This window comes from Lepidochelys kempii, chromosome 2, assembly GCF_965140265.1.
Source record: "Lepidochelys kempii isolate rLepKem1 chromosome 2, rLepKem1.hap2, whole genome shotgun sequence".
In the NCBI taxonomy this organism is placed as follows: domain Eukaryota; kingdom Metazoa; phylum Chordata; order Testudines; family Cheloniidae; genus Lepidochelys; species Lepidochelys kempii.
In genome coordinates, this window is record NC_133257.1 from 153,012,543 (window position 1) to 153,031,731 (window position 19,189).

The 19,189-nt window shown below is 41.2% G+C and overlaps 1 protein-coding gene across 1 annotated transcript in view; it reads left to right on the plus strand.

Annotated features, from left to right (window-relative positions):
• Positions 1-19,189, plus strand: part of GALNT12 (polypeptide N-acetylgalactosaminyltransferase 12) — an 87,156-nt gene that overhangs the window by 36,462 nt on the left and 31,505 nt on the right. Inside the window, exon 6 of the mRNA XM_073332463.1 lies at positions 17,035-17,211. Within this exon, the coding sequence (XP_073188564.1) occupies positions 17,035-17,211 (177 nt within the window). The remainder of the gene's footprint in view (positions 1-17,034; positions 17,212-19,189) is intronic.

Below are 19,189 nucleotides of genomic sequence, written 5' to 3' on the forward strand. Positions count from 1 at the left end.
CTACAAAAGAGCTGGGCTGGAGGTGGAAAAACCCTGATCCAGATACTGAAGAGGGTCCTCCGCTCCTTGGGGAAAGTAGCAGGGCTCCTACCCAGCTCCCCTTCCTCCCACTACGAATTGGGGGAGTTTCATGACACTCAGGGTAAGTGCTGCAAACCCTGGAGATTCCCAAAAGGCAAAAGCAAATGTGTCCTTCGCAAGGCAATAATAAATATTGTTGCAGTGATAATCAGGAGTTTAACCCCTTCTCCTTTACCTTCTCCCACTGAGAGTGTGTTTGCTGGGGCTTTTCTCTTACACAGATGCCGTCTCACAAGGCTCTGTACCATGCTCACTGCTCCCCACCCCCTTGCAGCACGTCTGGGCATGTGAAGAAGCCTGTCCCCACTGTACAGCCCTGCTTCAGGCTGCAGCCTACGGGGAATTGTGCCTGGCTGGCTCCCAGCCCAGGGACCCTCACTCTGCTGGGGACGGGCTAAGAGTCAGGCAGCAGTGGAATGGGATTTGTGCCTTGTGATCATCAGCCAGCCCTCGCTCTGCCAGGGACAGGGGCCTCCCTTTCTCCACCTCTCCCCTGCTTCAAGGCTGGCTCTGCACACAGGCCTTATGAGCAGCAGGCAGTCTGTGCCCAGACCAGAGGCACTTGCCAATTCCACTCCCCACAAAGCTGCACCTTCATGGGATTACAGGGAGGCAAGTGAGAATTCCCTTCTCATGATCAGATGATCCTGACTGACTGAAGAAAGCCCTGAGTGGTACTAGGTTGCTCCTACAGCACTTACCGGGGTGCTAACCACCCTGGGGGAGCAGGCAGACAGCCTTTCAGCTCCCACAGACATTTTCACAACTGAGGTATGTGTATCAGTACCCTCCTCTGTTACGTGGTCCCCAGGCCAGGGTGAACATTGTACTACCGTCCTCCTGTAAACAGTCAGGAGAAGAAATACCACATATGCATCACAAAAAAACAAACACCTACTGGAATTTTCCAGCACAGTACACCAGTGTCTTTCAAGTAACTCATTAATACTAATAAAACATCTTCCCTTTCAAGCTTTATTAGATACATGGTTTCCCATTGATGCCTCCTTTGAGGACATCATAAGATCCAAATGGGGACATCTGATTAAACCAAATGTTAAACTAACACATTTGTACATAAACAAAGAAATTTCATACATTTTGGGAGTCTAAAGGTGCGGCAGTAGCTGTACCAGTGAAAGACATAATCACACCATCTGAAGGGGACTTTCTTCCAAAAGACCTCATAGACTACAGTAGTGATGGCACACAGCACAGCAATTTCAAAGCCTCAGCAATAGCCTTTCAAACCAAAGGTTTTTCATATATTTAGTAAGGAAAGCCTACTGTGCGGCAAATAAGTGACTCATTGTCTGAAGGAATGATCCTTGCTTGGATTGGGACATCTTGGGTTCTGTCTTGGTTAAGATGTGATTTGTGACAAGCAATGGTTCTAACTTGGCGGTTGCAAGGAAGCCATGTTATACCCACAAATAGCCATTGTTCATCCTAAATGGATATCTTGTGCAAACTTGCAGGTGAGGAGCCATTGGCGGAAAATCAGAGAAACTAGTAGCTGGGCTTGCAAAGAGGCCTCAGCCCTCACTGTCGAAGCCAGCATAGCAATCTATTGTTGGCTACAAACACCAGTGGTATCCAAGAAGGGACTATTACCCTCACAGAGAGAAAAATCTGGAGCAGTGAAGCTTACAAAGCAACCTAGAAAAACTGTCTTCCAACCACCAAAATCCTCATTATGGAAAGACAAAGAGCATTTGCGTACAAGCTTTCACATTTCCTGTACAGGAAGTTTCTTCCTTCTGATCCACCCTCATAACCTAGAGCTTTAAGTGGCTGGTTGTAGTCACAGCAAGGCACAGGCTGCATGTTATGCACCTATACCCATGCACGGACAACATGCCAATCAGTACTCTGTCAAGAGAAAAAGACCCATTCTGAAATGAACAGCTGCTGGAAAGGATTCATAGCCACCAGTTCTTCAAAATCCAGAGGAGCTTTTGATCACAATGCAGAGAATTGCTCATCCAGGGCTCAAAACAGACATGGCTCTGGCTGTAATTTTACCACAATGATAAAGATGTGCAAAGATCCAAAATTTCATCACATCAAACATTTCCTGAGGATCCTCAGTAGCCAATTATCTCCAATGGTTGGGATTCCTAGTGCCATGCATCCGCTTTGGCCCCTGAGGGGATTTCTCAAAATGCACCTGCAAAAATTATTTCTGAGGACATAGAATCATGCACTTGATGCGACGTAAAATTAGGAGTCATTCTCAGATCACAGCTGAATGCCTCTTTGTGGGGAGGTAAGGTAAGTACATACAGCATGCTGAAAGCCAGCCCAACTTTCACTCTAGACCTTTGCATATTCTCTGTGGCAGCAAGCATACCTGGAAAACAAATTTCCAAAATCTCACAGTATATGTCCTTTTAGTTTATTTCAACACCTCTATCAGGGTGTATCTTTAAAAACAAAAAGAAGAAAAACCCACAAACATATGGATCAGGTTCTGTCTGTGACAGTGACTAGTACCAGCTGCATCAGTAGAAGGTGCAAGAAACCATATATTGAGCAATTATGATAGTTGCAGAGGAAGTCTCCTCCTACTTCCTGGTTGAGATTGGCTTATGATTGGGCATGAGTGTTGATATCCTTTCTGAAACATGTAAAGTAAACATGCCATGCCAATGGAAATAATTCCTGGGTAAAGAAGAATCTGCTGCTTTTCAAGACAGTTTACATAAAGGATACGAAAAGAGGAAAAGGGAGAGTTGTGGTCCTCCTCCTAGTCCAAAGGCCCAGAAGGAACTTTGCACTTGCTAGAGAGTCAAGGACTCCACATTGTACCTGCGGAAAACATAAGAGCTCTTGAAGCAGAGATTCCTTCATTCAGACTGTGAACACTTAGAGCTAACAGCCTGGGTATCAGAAGAGAAGTGTAGGTCAGCATGGATCCTCCATTCTCCCTTGGAAATTCTGAAGTAGGCTTCCAAGGCAGGGGTATGGAATCCCCGTTACTGGAGGCTTTTAAGAACAGATTGGGCAAACACCTGTTAGAGATGGTCTAAGTTTACATGGTCCTGCCTCAGGGCAGGGGGCTGGACTTCACAACCTCTTGAGGTCCTTCCAACTTTATATTTCTATGATTCTGTGGCTAACCTCTCATACAGTTTGGTATCCAGACAGAACTCAACCAGGATATTTCACTCCTTGATCTGGTCAAAATAACATTTCTAGTGTGAGGGGAAACAAAGCTCTTTGGGGGCAGCAGCTGCAGCTGTGTTTGTTTAATACCCAGCCTAATGGGGCCCTAACCTCTCATAGCTTATTGTAATACAAGTATTATAATAATCTCAAAGCTCTGGTGATCTCAGCTACACTAGTGTTTTTCCAGGCGGGTTGGTGTGCGTCCTGTAAGCAGGCACTGTAGAAACATGAGTACCAGCTATAGTGACATTTTATAGCCAGGCACATCAGATCTTCCTTTTGGGTATCAGATGCCAAGTTTAATCATAGTGACAAATTAGACAAGCTTGTGGCTGGTCTTTCTGGTGCCCATTACCTCTGAAAGGCAAGTTTGAGAATTTGTTCCCACATCCCTACAAGAACCACACTGCCTTGAGGAAGGGGTTATCCTTATAGCTCCAGAAATCTCTCTCTTCAAAGTAAGTTCCTCTTTTTCACAATTCCTGGGAAACAGTTCTCCCATCACTGTGTTCTAACACCTGGAAGGTTGTGGCATAAATGGACTAGAGCTCTAAAGATATATTTCAAGCATATGGAGTACATATGCCAACTGCACCCTGTTCATCTCATTCTGTCCAAAATGCCAAGGCCGACGGCCTCCAGGTTGCTGCAGGCAAGACGTAAAAATTCTGCACCAGTTGGCATGCTACGCATCTGGGAAACAATTCACTGCAGTCCCTTTAGACACGGAGGGAAAAGTGTCTGAGTCTCCTCTGTGGAAGATTTGCAAAGTAAGTTTCCATTCCTCTGCAGAGGCATCCTTTGGTAAGAAGGGGCTACTGGGTTGGTTCCCACATAATTTCTTAGTTTATACTACTCTTGCTTTATATGGGGAGAACTTCCATTCCTGCCTGTTACTGTACAATAATGATTAAACTCTGCTTATCCTTTCCCTCCTACATCTGGTATTTACTGATCACTACATTCCCTGAGTAATGAACGAGGAGAGAAGCTGTGCAGCCAAATGAGAATTTTCATACCTGATAAGTTTATTTTATGTCTGTCAGCACCTTCTCTCCGAATTCAACCCAACCTGGTAGTCTGGTAAATGAACAGAATATAAATTGAAAATTTTCTCTAAAGGGAGGCTTAGACATATATTGTGTTAAGGTTAATTTAATACATTATACCAAGTTGCCAAACCACTAAGGTAAGGCTGGAGTGTTTCTACAACTGTGGAAGAACTCTTCTCCTGGCCAAGTTTGAGGGTGGAGCTTAGTCCTGAATAGCATCCAGTAGCAACAATATTGGATCACCTCCAAATTCCATAGCTGGTGGGGGCATTTACCCATTCGTAATGAATTCAGAGAGATGCTGCTAAGAGAAAGAAAAAGGATCAAGTACAAAATTTCTCATTTTTCCCCCTCTTACCCTGTGACAATGGATTTAAGTAATAGACAGTTTTATGGTGACATCTACTGAAGCAAGGAGGCAGAGAGTTCCATTAGTCTCCTGAAGCCTGGAGTGTCTTTCTACAGTTTGCTTTTCCTCCTAACTTTGGAAAAAAGTAATCTTCACTACTGCTCTCTCCTGCCTGATTCTGTAGTGCAGGGACCAAGAAGACAGGATAAAAATGAAGAAGGGGGTTAAAAAGAAAAGGACAGAAGTCTGATGGCTTTGTTTCAAATTGGATGGAGAGGATGGAAGGCAATCTTCCAAACCCTGAGGCCAAGTACCCCACCTTCTCAGTCAGGGCCAGCCATTGTCTGATGTCACAACTCCTTCCTCTGCATAAAGATGGAGTGAGGAAGGTGTCACCTGCAGGCAGAAATTGCATTTTTCACATGGGGAATACAAGAGTTGTCTAGCTGGATGGTTAGAATTGCATGAAGGCAGGGAAACACCAGAGGGCCCTTTGCTAGGTTGTACCTCGAGGGAGCCCCTTTTGAATGAGGTTGGGTTCCTCTCTTATCCCAAGATATCCTTTCCTGGATATTGGTATCTCTGTAGAGCCAGTTTGGAGTTTGAGGTGTGGTCCTCTGGCTGTTTGTCTCAGGGAGGACGTCCTATTCTGGGGAGGCATAAAGCAGTTCAAACAAAAATAGCCCTGCACCCCATAAAATGGTCTAGGCTCACCCTGTGGTTTCCTGCAAGGCAAAATATAAGTAGTCTCTGCGAAGGGGGCCTGGACTCCTAATCCCATGTGTCCAAAGGACCCTGAAGTTCCTAAAAAGGAAAACAAAACAAAAATGGTCCCTCTACTCTTCAGCATCTTCCCTGATAAGCAGCCCCTGCTCTGTGGAGTCTGGGAGCCCTGTGTTCTAGCTCTGCTCATCTCAGATTGCCACCCTGGACTGGACTTGGATCCTCCCTTTTAAGGACCCACTGCTCTCCAGGTGCAACAGGCCTCACAGATGCACCAGGTTGAGGCTGATTGTGTCCAAAGAATGTCTTTAACATCTTCCTGACTGGAGTGCAGGAATCTGCCCACCACAGTCTCCAACAGGCTGAATCTAGAGCAGCAGAAATTCCGGCAGGACCTGAAAGAACAGAAGCAGAAGGGGGATCTCCCAGGGTGGGGCACAGAAGGCAGCTGGGGACAGAAGAAATACCCCTCAGAGAAGGATTTATCAGAATTGGGAGCAGAAGGAGACCTCCAGTTCTGGAACTCATGGCTCTATAGAGGCAGAGAAAGGTAAAGACATGAAGCAGGGCTGCAAGCTTGGATCCCTGCCCTCTTTTGTGATACGTCACATGGAGTTGGAGCCAGGGAACAGGGATGCTGCTTTACTCTGCTTTCCCTGCTGCTCAAAGTGCTGAGGAAGATCAGGCAGATACAGCAATTTTGATTTTGCTGTTTCTGTGGCTGCTCCTAGGTTTTCAGGCCTGAAAATCTAGAAATGAGTCCTCCCATAGCTGGTCCCAAGATCATCTTGGGGATTGGTATTTTACATTGTTTCAGGCTGGCTGTGTATGAGTTCAGCAGATCAATTTCCTTAAAGAAGGTTTCTCCACTGAGTTGACAGACTGATGAGCAGCAGAAAATTCTCTGCGTTTTGTACTTTTGTATATGGAAGATATTTGTGGCTTGATGTGGCACCCTAAGCATTACTCCTCTGTTTTGCTCATGGCAGAATGTCATGGACTTCTTTCTGTTGGGATTCAAAAAGGAACTCAAAGAACAGTTAAGATTTTCATCAAGTGATTCACCCGTAGGACTTGACCCTCATTTTGCACATTCTGATGGGGGACCCCAGTCAAGCCTTAGGGAAGATTCCTTTGATTTCTTTCCTTTCAGGGAGCTGTCCTTATTGCAGTACCTTCAGCCAGACGAGTGAGTGAATTGAGTGCCCATCATCTCTCCTCCGTATCTCCAACTGGTTTTGGAAAGAGTTTTTTCAGCGTTCTCTAGAATTCATGCCCATGGTGAAAAGTGATTTCCACCTGAACAAACCCATTGTTCTTCTCATCTTGGTCCAAACCAAATATATCTCCTAGGTCAAGAAAATCTGCCTGTGTTGGATGTTAAGACTTGAGAACATGTCTGTCTGTCTGTCTCTTTTCTCGTGCTTTAATTTTCTAAACTGAAGAAAGTATTTCTTTGGTTTTGGGAGTTGCACCAAGGACAAGGGTCCAGCTAAAGACAACATTGCTAGACGGGACCGAAGCTGCATTGTGAGCGTAGAATCATAGAATATCAGGGTTGAAAGGGACCTCAGGAGGTCATCTAGTCCAACCCCCTCCTCAAAGCAGGACCAATCCACAACTAAATCATCCCAGACAGGGCTTTGTCAAGCCTGACCTTAAAAAACTCTAAAGGAAGATGATTCCAGCACCTCCCTAGGTAACCCATTCCAGTGCTTCACCACCCTTCTGGTGAAAAAGTTTTTCCTAATATCCAACCTAAACCTCCCCCACTGCAACTTGAGACCATTGCTCCTTGTTCTGTCATCTGGTACCACTGAGAACAGTCTGGATCCATCCACTTTGAAACCCACTTTCAGATAGTTGAAAGCAGCTATCAAATCCCCCCCTCATTCTTCTCTTCTGCAGACTAAACAATCCCAGTTCCCTCAGCCTCTCCTCATAAGTCATGTGCTCCAGCCCCCTAATCATTTTTGTTGCTCTCCATTGGACTCTTTCCAATTTTTCCACATCCTTCTTGTAGTTCAGGGCCCAAAACTGGACACAGTACTCCAGATGAGGCCTCACCAATGTTGAAGAGAGGGGAATGATCACGTCCCTTGATCTGCTGGCAACGTACCTTGATCTGCTGGCAGATCGTGTTGATAAGTCTTGTGCAGAGCTTGACAGATGCAATTTGGCTAGAGGAATCTCCACTTCATAATCAGTGAGCACTGAGGCATAAGTTTTCAAGGTGTATAAGACAAGTGACCTGTTATCTCCTTACTCCTTTTACATGTCATTATCTACTGGACCTCTCCGCTCTCTGAAAGCCTCCTTTGGCAACAAGTCTTGCTAGTGGCACTAAAAAGTAAACTCACCTCCTGGTGTTTAGTACTTGCTATATTCACTTTCTGTCCCTTAATGCACTGTCATAGGATGGGAGAAAAGAGAGAGATTTGAGAAGGTAAAATTACTTATAGGTAATTTTATCATAGTCTCATTTTCTCCTCTCCTGAATTCCACCTTCCATCTTGCTGTGTGGTATGCCACTGTGAGCTTGTTTTATTATTTATCTAGTGTACTGCTTGTCTTGTTTCTCCCACTGGAGGGAAGAGTCTAGATGAGGCGTATATCATCCAGGACAAAGTTTCAGAATGCTTTGCCTCTCTGCTTCCCAATAGGTGGCATCATAACATTGCCTATCCCTTAATCCACTAATGAAAAATGGGAGAAGAGACAACAACAAACAGATTAGCCAGAAAGTGATTTTCCTCTCTCCTTTGTTTAATATATTTGATAGTTTCCCTCATAATATAAAAATCCATTTTTAATGAAAAATGTTTACTGTATAGATGATTTTTTTACATATGGTCAAAGTGAAGGAAAAACGTCTGTCATTCTAGTATTTTTAGTGGAAAATTCCAGTGCTTTCTAACTGAAAGCCTTGTGCTAACCAGAACTAGAACAGACAGACACATACATACCATATTATAGTGAAATTTTTCAGCTGAAACTTTTTTTGGCAAAAAATGCACATTTGGCAATACCAAAATATTTTTTAAATTCATGTCAGTTTCACTGAATTGTACATGTCAAGGGAAAAAGCAAACAAAATTCTTGAAAGTTGAAGTGGTTTGTTTTGATCTGATTTTTTTTTATTCAAAATGACTTTTTTTTTTTAATAATTTCCTTCCTTTTTATTTAAAAAATCATAAAAATCAAAAATTACAGTTCAAGTCAAATGTAGCATTTTGTTTAACCAAAATATGTCTTTTAAAATGTTTTGAAAGTGCCTACAAACCAAAAAATCAATGTGCACAGCTCTACATTAGCTATACATTATGTATTAAGTACTCTTATGTTCTGCTGGATGGATGTGGTTTGGTGGGAAAGGAGAACTTTCTCCAGTTCTACCCATTAATACCACGTTTACCATTTAGTATCTGGGTTTTTTTTATGCTGAATTCTTTACTTAGTTTTTACAGTTGTTCATTTTGTATCTCAGTTTATATAGAGATCAAAATATGTCTTCAGTATTAAAGAAATAAAAATCTGGCAGTGTAATGTAAGTGTAATCTCTTTAAAAGGGTGACCGATTTTGTACAATTATGCCTTAATGAAGAAGATAGAATTGAATGGTACTACTTAGTAACTTTAGGGTTTCTTTTTAGGGACATTTAAAATTACAACTGTAGAGGGGATTTCTGTCATTTTAAAAGCTGTTATGATGGAATACTTTTCTCAGTGATTTTGAGGAGAGACTTTGCCATCTTTTGAGGAGTGGGGAATGGCATTTAGGATCCAATGGAATGGGACTTCCTCAGAGAAGGACAGAAGGAAGTTCCACTCTCCTATGTACTTTGTTTGATTCAGTAGAGTTTAGGGTCCATTGCTTGTAATCTTATTGTATAATATTTTAGTGGTACACATTAATACATAGAGGTAGGCAGTTGCAGGACTGAGCCTTTAGAGGCCACTTTGTTTCATTTGTTGTCAACTTATCACAGTTAAACATGTATCCCACAGTACCCAGGTGCCTGTCTATTAAAAAGTTTGGTCAAAACACAAATGATAACAAATACTACTTTCCTTAGTGAAATAGTGGAACAAGAATGTTTAAGTTTCTAATAAAAAGAAAAGGAGGAATTGTGGCACCTTAGAGACTAACACGGCTGCTACTCTGAAACCTAATTTCTAATATAAATATACTTGTTGAAAAAATGTCAAACAGACTCTGATTAAAAACAATATTGGACATAGAGAGTACAGTAAAAGTAATAACATACAGAGAATAATATTTCAAAATATTTACTCCATGGGGGAGAAGATGAAACTTAAACAGTTAAGCCAAAAGACTTTGGAGTGAAATTGGACAGCAAATTTGATGAGAATTTTCAGTGCAAAAGCTTTCTTTGCGTCAAGTGATAAAAAATTAAATATGTTTTTTTTTTAATCTGGAATTATGGCTGATTCCAAGTACTCTCCAAATATTGTCCAACATTTGTCTGTCCTTAATGAATGCAGTTTGATCTGGGTTTATATAAATGGAGGCAACGGACTCCAGTTGACTGGCTAGTATTTTTGCTAAAATATTTGTCATTTTTCAGTAGTGATATGGGTCTGTGAGAGTGGCATAAGGGAAGGTCTTTTCCAACTTTAGGGAAAACAACATATAGGAAAAAGGAAAATAGAGCAAAACTAGAGAAATAGTTCAAAAAGATGGGAGTTTATTGTTACCGAAAATTAATTCACCAGTTACGTATCCAGAAAAATAGACAGAGAACAAATAAATACTTAGATATTTGGCTATTTGTTCAATAGTGAGAGAAAGTACATTGTCCTGCAAAAAAAAAAAAAAAAAAAAGAGATACCTATCACACCTATCCAATATTTTTAATATTATTTTTGATGGGAAAGCCTGGTTTGATAAATATGTGTAATCAGAAGTTTCACCCAGTTTGATAAAATCACCAGAAACAATATGTCCTGTGTAGTATAAACAGACTCACTCTGGAATATGGTAACCCCTGGTTAAATAGAGAGATCTGACAGCTTGTATTAATGTAGAACGTTTCTCTAAACGAAAGCTCAGTGTTGTAATGATTATAATTTTGTCTCTATTGTTTACATAATGATGATTTGTAAACCTGTTAAAACTTCTGTCAAGGTTCCTCCCCCACTCTGAACTCTAGGGTACAGATGTGGGGACCTGCATGAAAAACCTCCTAAGCTTATCTTCACCAGCTTAGGTCAAAACTTCCCCAAGGTACAAAATATTCCCCCCCGTTGTCCTTGGACTGGCCGCTACCACCACCAAACTAATACTGGTTACTGGGGAAGAGCTGTTTGGACGCGTCCTTCCCCCCAAAATACTTCCCAAAACCTTGCACCCCACTTCCTGGACAAGGTTTGGTAAAAAGCCTCACCAATTTGCCTAGGTGACTACAGACCCAGACCCTTGGATCTTAAGAACAATGAACAATCCTCCCAACACTTGCACCCCCCCTTTCCTGGGAAATGTTGGATAAAAAGCCTCACCAATTTGCATAGGTGACCACAGACCCAAACCCTTGGATCTGAGAACAATGAAAAAGCATTCAGTTTTTTACACGAAGACTTTTAATAAAAAATAGAAGTAAATAGAAATGAAGAAATCCCCCCTGTAAAATCAGGATGGTAGATATCTTACAGGGTAATTAGATTCAAAAACATAGAGAACCCCTCTAGGCAAAACCTTAAGTTACAAAAAAGATACACAGACAGAAATAGTTATTCTATTCAGCACAATTCTTTTCTCAGCCATTTAAAGAAATCATAATCTAACACATACCTAGCTAGATTACTTACTAAAAGTTCTAAGACTCCATTCCTGGTCTATCCCCGGTAAAGACCAGCATACAGACAGACACAGACCCTTTGTTTCTCTCCCTCCTCCCAGCTTTTGAAAGTATCTTGTCTCCTCATTGGTCATTTTGGTCAGGTGCCAGCGAGGTTACCTTTAGCTTCTTAACCCTTTACAGGTGAGAGGAGCTTTCCCCTGGCCAGGAGGGATTTCAAAGGGGTTTACCCTTCCCTTTATATTTATGACAACTTCCTAAATAAAATTCAGTGTTCCTGGTAAGGTAGTTCGGAAGACAACTTATAACAGGAAGATGTTTTTCCACATAATATCCCCCATAGGATATTCTTATACTGAGCTTTCCAAAACTGAAAGCCCCACTTCCTGAAATAAAGAACAGGAGTACTTGTGGCACCTTAGAGACTAACAAATTTATTAGAGTATAAGCTTCCTGAAATGTAGTTACTGGCATTTGCCACCTTTAAATATAGTTTTAAAGCCCTCAATACATGAGGGAGCCTAATGGCTTGTGTGCACAGCCACATGCTGCCGAATACAGGGGTGTGAGTTGCAGTGTGCACTAAACTGGACTGTGTTAATGCTGACTAACCCTTTAGTTTGTGCTAGGGCGGGTCTACACAGGACGTTACAAAACAACTCTTTACTATGCGCTGGAACTCACACCCCCATAGCCCGCACCATGGGGCTGTGCAGACAAGCCCTGATATGGTGTGCCTTTACAGTGCAAATTTTTAGGCATCTTTCTCCCTTTTACTCACCAGTTGACATATACTGAGCCTTAGAACCTTCCCAATTATGCTTAAAAGAACACCAGCCATGCCTTCTCTATTACTCTATTAACCCTGTGGAAAATGAAGAACAAAAACAAATAGAATTAAAACCTGAGGACACGCTATCCCTAATTCTCCTTCTAGAACTGCATGAGTAATGTTTCTTTTCACTAAATTGTATTTGTAATTCCAGAATGAATGAAAGACTAAATCATTCTTGTGAATTGTTTTCTCAGATGATGGATGCACAGAAGTTAAATAATTACAAATGGGTAGCAAGTGCTTTTTGAACAATTGCATCCTGTTCCCCAGTTATCAGGCTCCAGTTGTTCTACTTCACAGTCTGGTGCTGACAAAGCAGTTATCTTTTTCTGCTAAGTTAGTACTGCTGGGGAAGCCTGACTGAAAGGGACCTCTAGGGTATCAGCAATGCTGGGAGGGGCTGGGTGGGTCTTTCAGTGTCTGATTTCTCTTTGATAGAGCAAAAGAGACTTCCTTAATCCCCAAGAGATTGCTGTACTCTAGTCCATTCTCCTGGACTAGCTCCTGCTACTGCTGAATACAGGTCAACTGTGTAAAAATGGGCCTGCTCTCCTCTCTAGTGCCTACCAGAACCATATTCTCATCCAAATGAACAAATATTTTCATTGCTTCCCTGCTACTTTCCCAACCACTATGTCCCCTTATACCGCTTATAACAGTGGATTAAAAATATATTTGATATAACGGAGCTCACAGGACAACCCTACCTCACCTTTGAGCATATCCTAATAGCTTCCTCCTGCTCTTCATTCAAAGAGGGTTACCTGCTTGCATAATAACTAAAACAAAACAATAAATTGGCTCACTGAAATATATTTTGCAAAAGGCATCTACAGATAGTCCAGGTTAACCGTTATTGAAAGCCTTAACTTGTTCCAGTGCACTGACAGAACTTTCCTGTCCTCCCCTCTGACTAACTTCAGAAACCTTTATAAAAAAGAAAAGGAGTACTTGTGGCACCTTAGAGACTAACACATTTATTTGAGCATAGCTCACGAAAGCTTATGTTCAAATAAATTTGTTAGTCTCTAAGGTGCCACAAGTACTCCTTTTCTTTTTGCGGATACAGACTAACACGGCTGCTACTCAGAAACCTTTATGAGGCTGCAAAGAATGTCTGCCACATGGTACCTCTGCACAACACTGAATTCAGAAGCATGCAGTAATTTTTTCAGCAGTACTTCCCAACCACGATACCAAAATTTGTAGCCAGTGTCTTATGATTGGCATTCAGTAATGCAGTGGGTCTCCAGTTCTGAATATTTCTGAAGTCACCATTAACAAGAGCACTCAGGGGACAGTATAAAGTGCACCAAAGTGCAAAAGCTTTAGAACTGCAGGCTGGGGAGGCAAGAGTTAACAAACACAGCTCAGAGATGGCTTGGGCTCATTAGCCTCAGTGAAAGCCAGCCAAGAGCATTTCTAAGTGAGAGAGCTGCAGCCAGAAAGGGACTGCTCAGACTAGGGAAATGAGTGTGTGGCCAGAGTGGAAAAGTTTTGTTCCTTACATGGGAAGTGATGCTAAGAGCTTGGCCAAAATTTCCCCAAGAGACGGACTATAATGATGAAGATCTGCTCAATCTACTGAAAACAGTAGATTGTGAATGCCAGTCAAAATGAGGTAGGATTAGAGTCTAAAATAGGGAAAGAACAAGTCAAAAATTACTTAGACAGGTTAGATGTCTTCAAATCACCAGGGCCTGATGAAATGCATCCTAGAATACTCAAGGAGCTGACTGACAAGATATCTGAGCCATTAGCAATTATCTTTGAAAAGTCATGGAAGACTGGAAACCTCCCAGAAGACTGGAAAAGGGCAAATATAGTGCCCATCTATAAAGAGGGAAATAAGGATAACCCGGGGAATTACAGACCAGTCAGCTTTTCTGTACGCGGAAAGATAATGGAGCAAATAATTAAGCAATCAATTTGCAATCAGCTAGAGGATAATAAGGTGATAAGAAACAGTCAGCATGGATTTGTCAAGAACAAATTGTGTCAAACTAACCTGATAGCTTTCTTTGACAGTGTAACAAGCCTGGTGGATGGGGGTAAGTGGTAGATGTGGTATATCTTGACTTTAGTAAGGCTTTCGATACTGTCTCACATGACCTTCTCATAAACAAACTAGGGAAATACAGCCTAGATGGAGCTACCATAAGGTGGGTGCATAACTGGTTGGAAAATCGTTCCCAGAGAATAGTTATCAGTGGTTCACAGTCATGTTGGAAGGGCATAATGAGTGGGGTCCCACAGGGATAGGTTCTGGGTTCAGTTCTGTTCAATATCTTCATCAATGATTTAGATAATGGCATAGAGAGTACACTTTAAAAGTTTGTGGATGATACCAAGCCGGGAGGGGTTGCAAGTGCTTTGGAGGATAGGATTACAATTCAAAATGATCTGGACAAACTGGAGAAATGGTCTGAAGTAAATAGGATGAATTCAATAAGGACAAATGCAAAGTACTCCACTTAGGAAGGAACAATCAGTTGCACAAATACAAAATGGGAAATGACTGCCTAGGAAGGAGTACTGTGGAAAGGGATGTGGGGGTCATAGTGGATTACAAGCTAAATATGAGTCAACAGTGTAACACTGTTGCAAATAAAGCAAACATCATTCTGGGATGTATTAGCGGGAGTATTGTAAGCAAGAGACGAGAAGTAATTCTTCTGCTCTACTCCACACTGATTAGGCCTCATCTGGAGTATTGTGTCCAGTTCTGGGCACCACACTGCAGGAAAGATGTGGACAAATTGGAGAAAGTCCAGAGAAGAGCAACAAAAATTATTAAAGGTCTAGAAAACATGACCTATTAGGGAAGATTGAAAAAATTGGGTTTGTTTAGTCTGGAGAAGAGAAGACTGAGAGGGGACATGATAACAGTTTTGAAGTATATAAAAGGTTGTTACAAGGAGGAAGGAGAAAAATTGTTCCTCTTAACCTCTGAGGATAGGACAAGAAGCAATGAGCTTAAATTGCAGCAAGCGTGATTTAGGTTGGACATTAGGAAAATCTTCGTAACTGTCAGAGTGGTTAAGCACTGGAATAAATTGCCTAGGGAGGTTGTGAAATCGCCATCATTGGGGATTTTTAAGAGCAGGTTAGACAAACACCTGTCAGGAATGGTCTAGATAATACTTAGTCCTGCCTTGAGTGTAGGGGACTGGACTAGATGACCTCTCGAGGTCCCTTCCAGTTCTATGATTCTTGGTTCCATGAGTGGGTGCCACTTTGAAGAATCCAAACACCTGACCTGTGGAGCCAGAAAGTGGATGAGAGCAGAGCCCGGGGCAGCTGAGCCCTACCAATGGGAAACCAATCCTGCAGCGCTCAGCATGCCATACAAGTTCTCCCCATGAATAGCAGGTGAGGCTTGATCTGCTCTAGCGGTAGATGCAGAGTTTCATCTTCTCCCCATACAGGCCACCAAAATACAGTTAAAAGATTATTTTGATTTTACTTTGCACACCACAGCCAGCACTACATCTTTGGGTGTTTTTTAACGGTCTTGGGTCCAATTTTCTGTTCTGATAGCATGTGGGGTGTAATTGCCATCAGCTTCAGGTTGAAGTTGTGGCTCTTTTTTTGTGGGGGCAGAGTCTCTGGTCCATCTGAGGTCAGGTTAGGAAGGCTGGATTGGAAGTGCAGTCCCACAGAATCTCCCCCTCCCCCATCCTAATGGCAGGAACCAGCAAAATCAAATTTAGGACTGCCAGTGGACCTAGGAAAAATCAGGAAGCATCATGGCCTGAAGTTCTAAAGGGTTCATACTAATTAATTGGGACAAAAAATAAAAGTTTAGAATAAGATAGTAAAATACCGGCAGAAGCAAAGACAAAGACCAACCAAGTTGAGCAGAGACCCTTCACTCTGGATTTTATACTTGCTCTATGGAATAATGCTAGATGGTTCACAGCATTTTGAATTGAATTTTCCCAGGAGCTCTTCTAACTTAAACAGTCTCAGCTCATAAACAAGAAAAACATATCCATAAGATTCCAGTTGTTGAAACAAAGTTTAGACAAGGTTCCTGCATGCTGTGTAGACCTTAGCATGACTTTGGCTAAATGGTTTTAGGTCTTAGAATCATAGAATCATAGAATATCAGGGTTGGAAGGGACCCCAGAAGGTCATCTAGTCCAACCCCCTGCTCAAAGCAGGACCAATTCCCAGTTAAATAATCCCAGCCAGGGCTTTGTCAAGCCTGACCTTAAAAACCTCTAAGGAAGGAGATTCTACCACCTCCCTAGGTAACGCATTCCAGTGTTTCACCACCCTCTTAGTGAAAAAGTTTTTCCTAATATCTTTTCCAAAGGTTGTTTTGATGTTAATCTCTAGCACTCTAACCTTAGATCTGTTAGTTTTTCCTGGAGATAGGCCACACCAGCTGTTCATCTTGGCCACTGTCAGAACAGGTGGCTTCCTCCCTGCTTCTAGCAGATGCTGCTTCTCCCTCTGCTGAAGGCTGTCTGCAGACTCTGGCAGACATCACTTCTTCACAACCAGGAGGGCTAGAAATATATTTAAATGAAAGTGTAGGTTCACATGTTTAAGAGCTAGGGCCGTAGGCACTTCCCTATTGTATATATTACTTACACCCTGGGAGAGAGCTGGATTATCTGAACCCCAGAGAGGAGGAAGGAAGCCCGAGTTGCCCAGTGCAGCTCAGCATAGCACATGTGATCATGCTTTAAACATCTGTAGTATCTCATCTTTGCCAACCAGAACTCCAGTGAAAGTACCATGGTGTCCCTGACTCCATCGTTATCTTACTGATTCTCCCACTGACGTGCTTTGACACCTTTGTTTATTTACCTGTAAATTGAGGATCATATTTGCCTCCCTCCTGAGATTATGATATTTATAGTTTATAAGGTACATTTGAGATTTTGGGAAAAGTGCTATAAATACGAAGTATTGTAAAGTATTATTATTCTGCCTATCCTACTGTTTACGTGGTTTCAGATTGACAACGTATAACGTACATTCTTTGTTTAGATCTGGCAGTGCGGAGGAAGTCTTGAGATCCACCCATGTTCTCATGTAGGTCACGTTTTCCCCAAACAAGCTCCCTACTCACGCGCCAAGGCCCTGGCTAACAGTGTACGTGCAGCAGAAGTTTGGATGGATGAATACAAAGAGCTTTATTACCACCGAAATCCACATGCACGTATGGTGAGTTTGACATCTATTGCGTTTAGAACTAAACTTGTATTTCTTTTCAATTTAACAGAAAAATTATTTATGGTGGTTTTGTTTTTTGTTTATTTTTAGTAGCTAAATTCAGGTTTTTTGCAAATTAATGTCTTTCACTGACATAAAAATGAACATTATCGACAGGGTTAATTTTTAATATCTCTTGGAAAACTGGGGAAACTCCAGAGGACTGGAAGAAAGCAATAGTTGTGCCTGTATTTAAGAAGGGTAAGCTGCATGACCCAGGTAATGACAGGCTGGTTAGCTTGACATTGATGCATATTGGAATAATGCAACAGCTGATACAGGACTCTGTCAGTACAGGATAGAAATACAATTAATGCTTCCAACTAGTTTAATGGAAGTTAGGTCTTATCTAACCAACTTGGCAATGTTCTTCAACAAGATTACAAGTCTGGCTGATAAAGGTAGCTGTTCTATACAGTGTTTTTGTAGCTGTGTTGGTCCCAGGATATTAGAGAGACAAGGTGGGTGAGATAATATATTTTATTGGACTGACTTCTGTTGGTGAGAGAGACAAGCTTTCGAGCTACACAGCACTGTCTCGCTCACCAACAGAAGCTGGTCCACTAAAAGATATTATCTTACCCACTTTTCTCTCTAAAAGTAGCTGTTGACATAATAGATTTGTTGTTTATAAGTTTGGTATAGGGATGTACAACGTTCTGATTTTAAAATATTAATGATACAAAATTAATATGTTGCAAATTAATTTGATTAAAATACAGATCTGAAAACATAATTGTTAATGGAGAATTATAAATGAGAGAAATTGTTGCTGGTGGGGGTTCCAGGGATTGGGGTTTTTTTTCCAAAACTTATTTGTAGGAATAATATGGAAAAAAGTATAAAATCATTGGTGCTAAAAGTTAGCAGGTAACACAGAGATTGGCAGGAGGGTTAATAATGAGGACAGGTCATTGATATAGAATGATCTGATCACCTGATAAGCTGGGCACAGGGCATTTTGATACAGCCAAATGAGAGGTCATACTCTAGGATATCCTTATAGGCTGGTATCTATCCTGGACAGCAGTAATTCTGAAAGATCATTGTAGTGAGCTTCGAGAGTGATGCTATGGCAAAAAGAGTTAACATGCTCCTTGGATGTATAAACGAGAATATGAAGTAGGATTAGAGAGATTGTGTCCTCTGCATATAGCACTAGTAAGACTATTGCATGAATATTGTGTCCATTTCTGATGGCCGCACTTTTTTTTAAAACAAGGTGATGGAAAAATTGGAGAGGGATGAGAGAATTGATAGAGAAATGATTCAGGGTCTGAAAAATATTCTTTACAATGAAAGATTTAAGGAGTCCAATTTATTTTGCTTGTCAAAGAGAAGGTTATATTATCACTATAAGTGTCTACATAAACTGAAGATATCTAATATTGCAGGAATAGGGGGAAGGAGATTAATTTAGATGTCTTTCTAATAGGGCTGTCGATTAATCGCCGTTAACTCACGCGATTAACTCAAAATAATTAATTGTGGTAAAAAAATTAATCATGATTAATCACAGTTTTAATTGCACTGTTAAATAATAGAATACCAATTGAAATTTATTAAATATTTTGCATGTTTTTCTACATTTTCATATATATTGTATTCTGTGTTGTGATTGAAAGCAGTATATATTATTTTTGCTTACAAATATTTGCACTGTAATAATGATAAAATAAATAGTATTTTTCAATTCACCTCATACAGGTACTGTAGTGCAATCTCTTTGTTGTGAAAGTGCAACTTACAAATGTACATTTTTTTTTGTTATATTACTGCACTCAAAAACAAAACAATGTAAAACTTCAGCGCCTACAAGTCCACTCAATCCTATTTTTTGTTCAGTCAATCGCTAAGACAAACAAGTTAGTTTACATTTAAGGGGGATAATGCTGCTCTCTTCTTATTTACAATGTCACCAGAAAGTGAG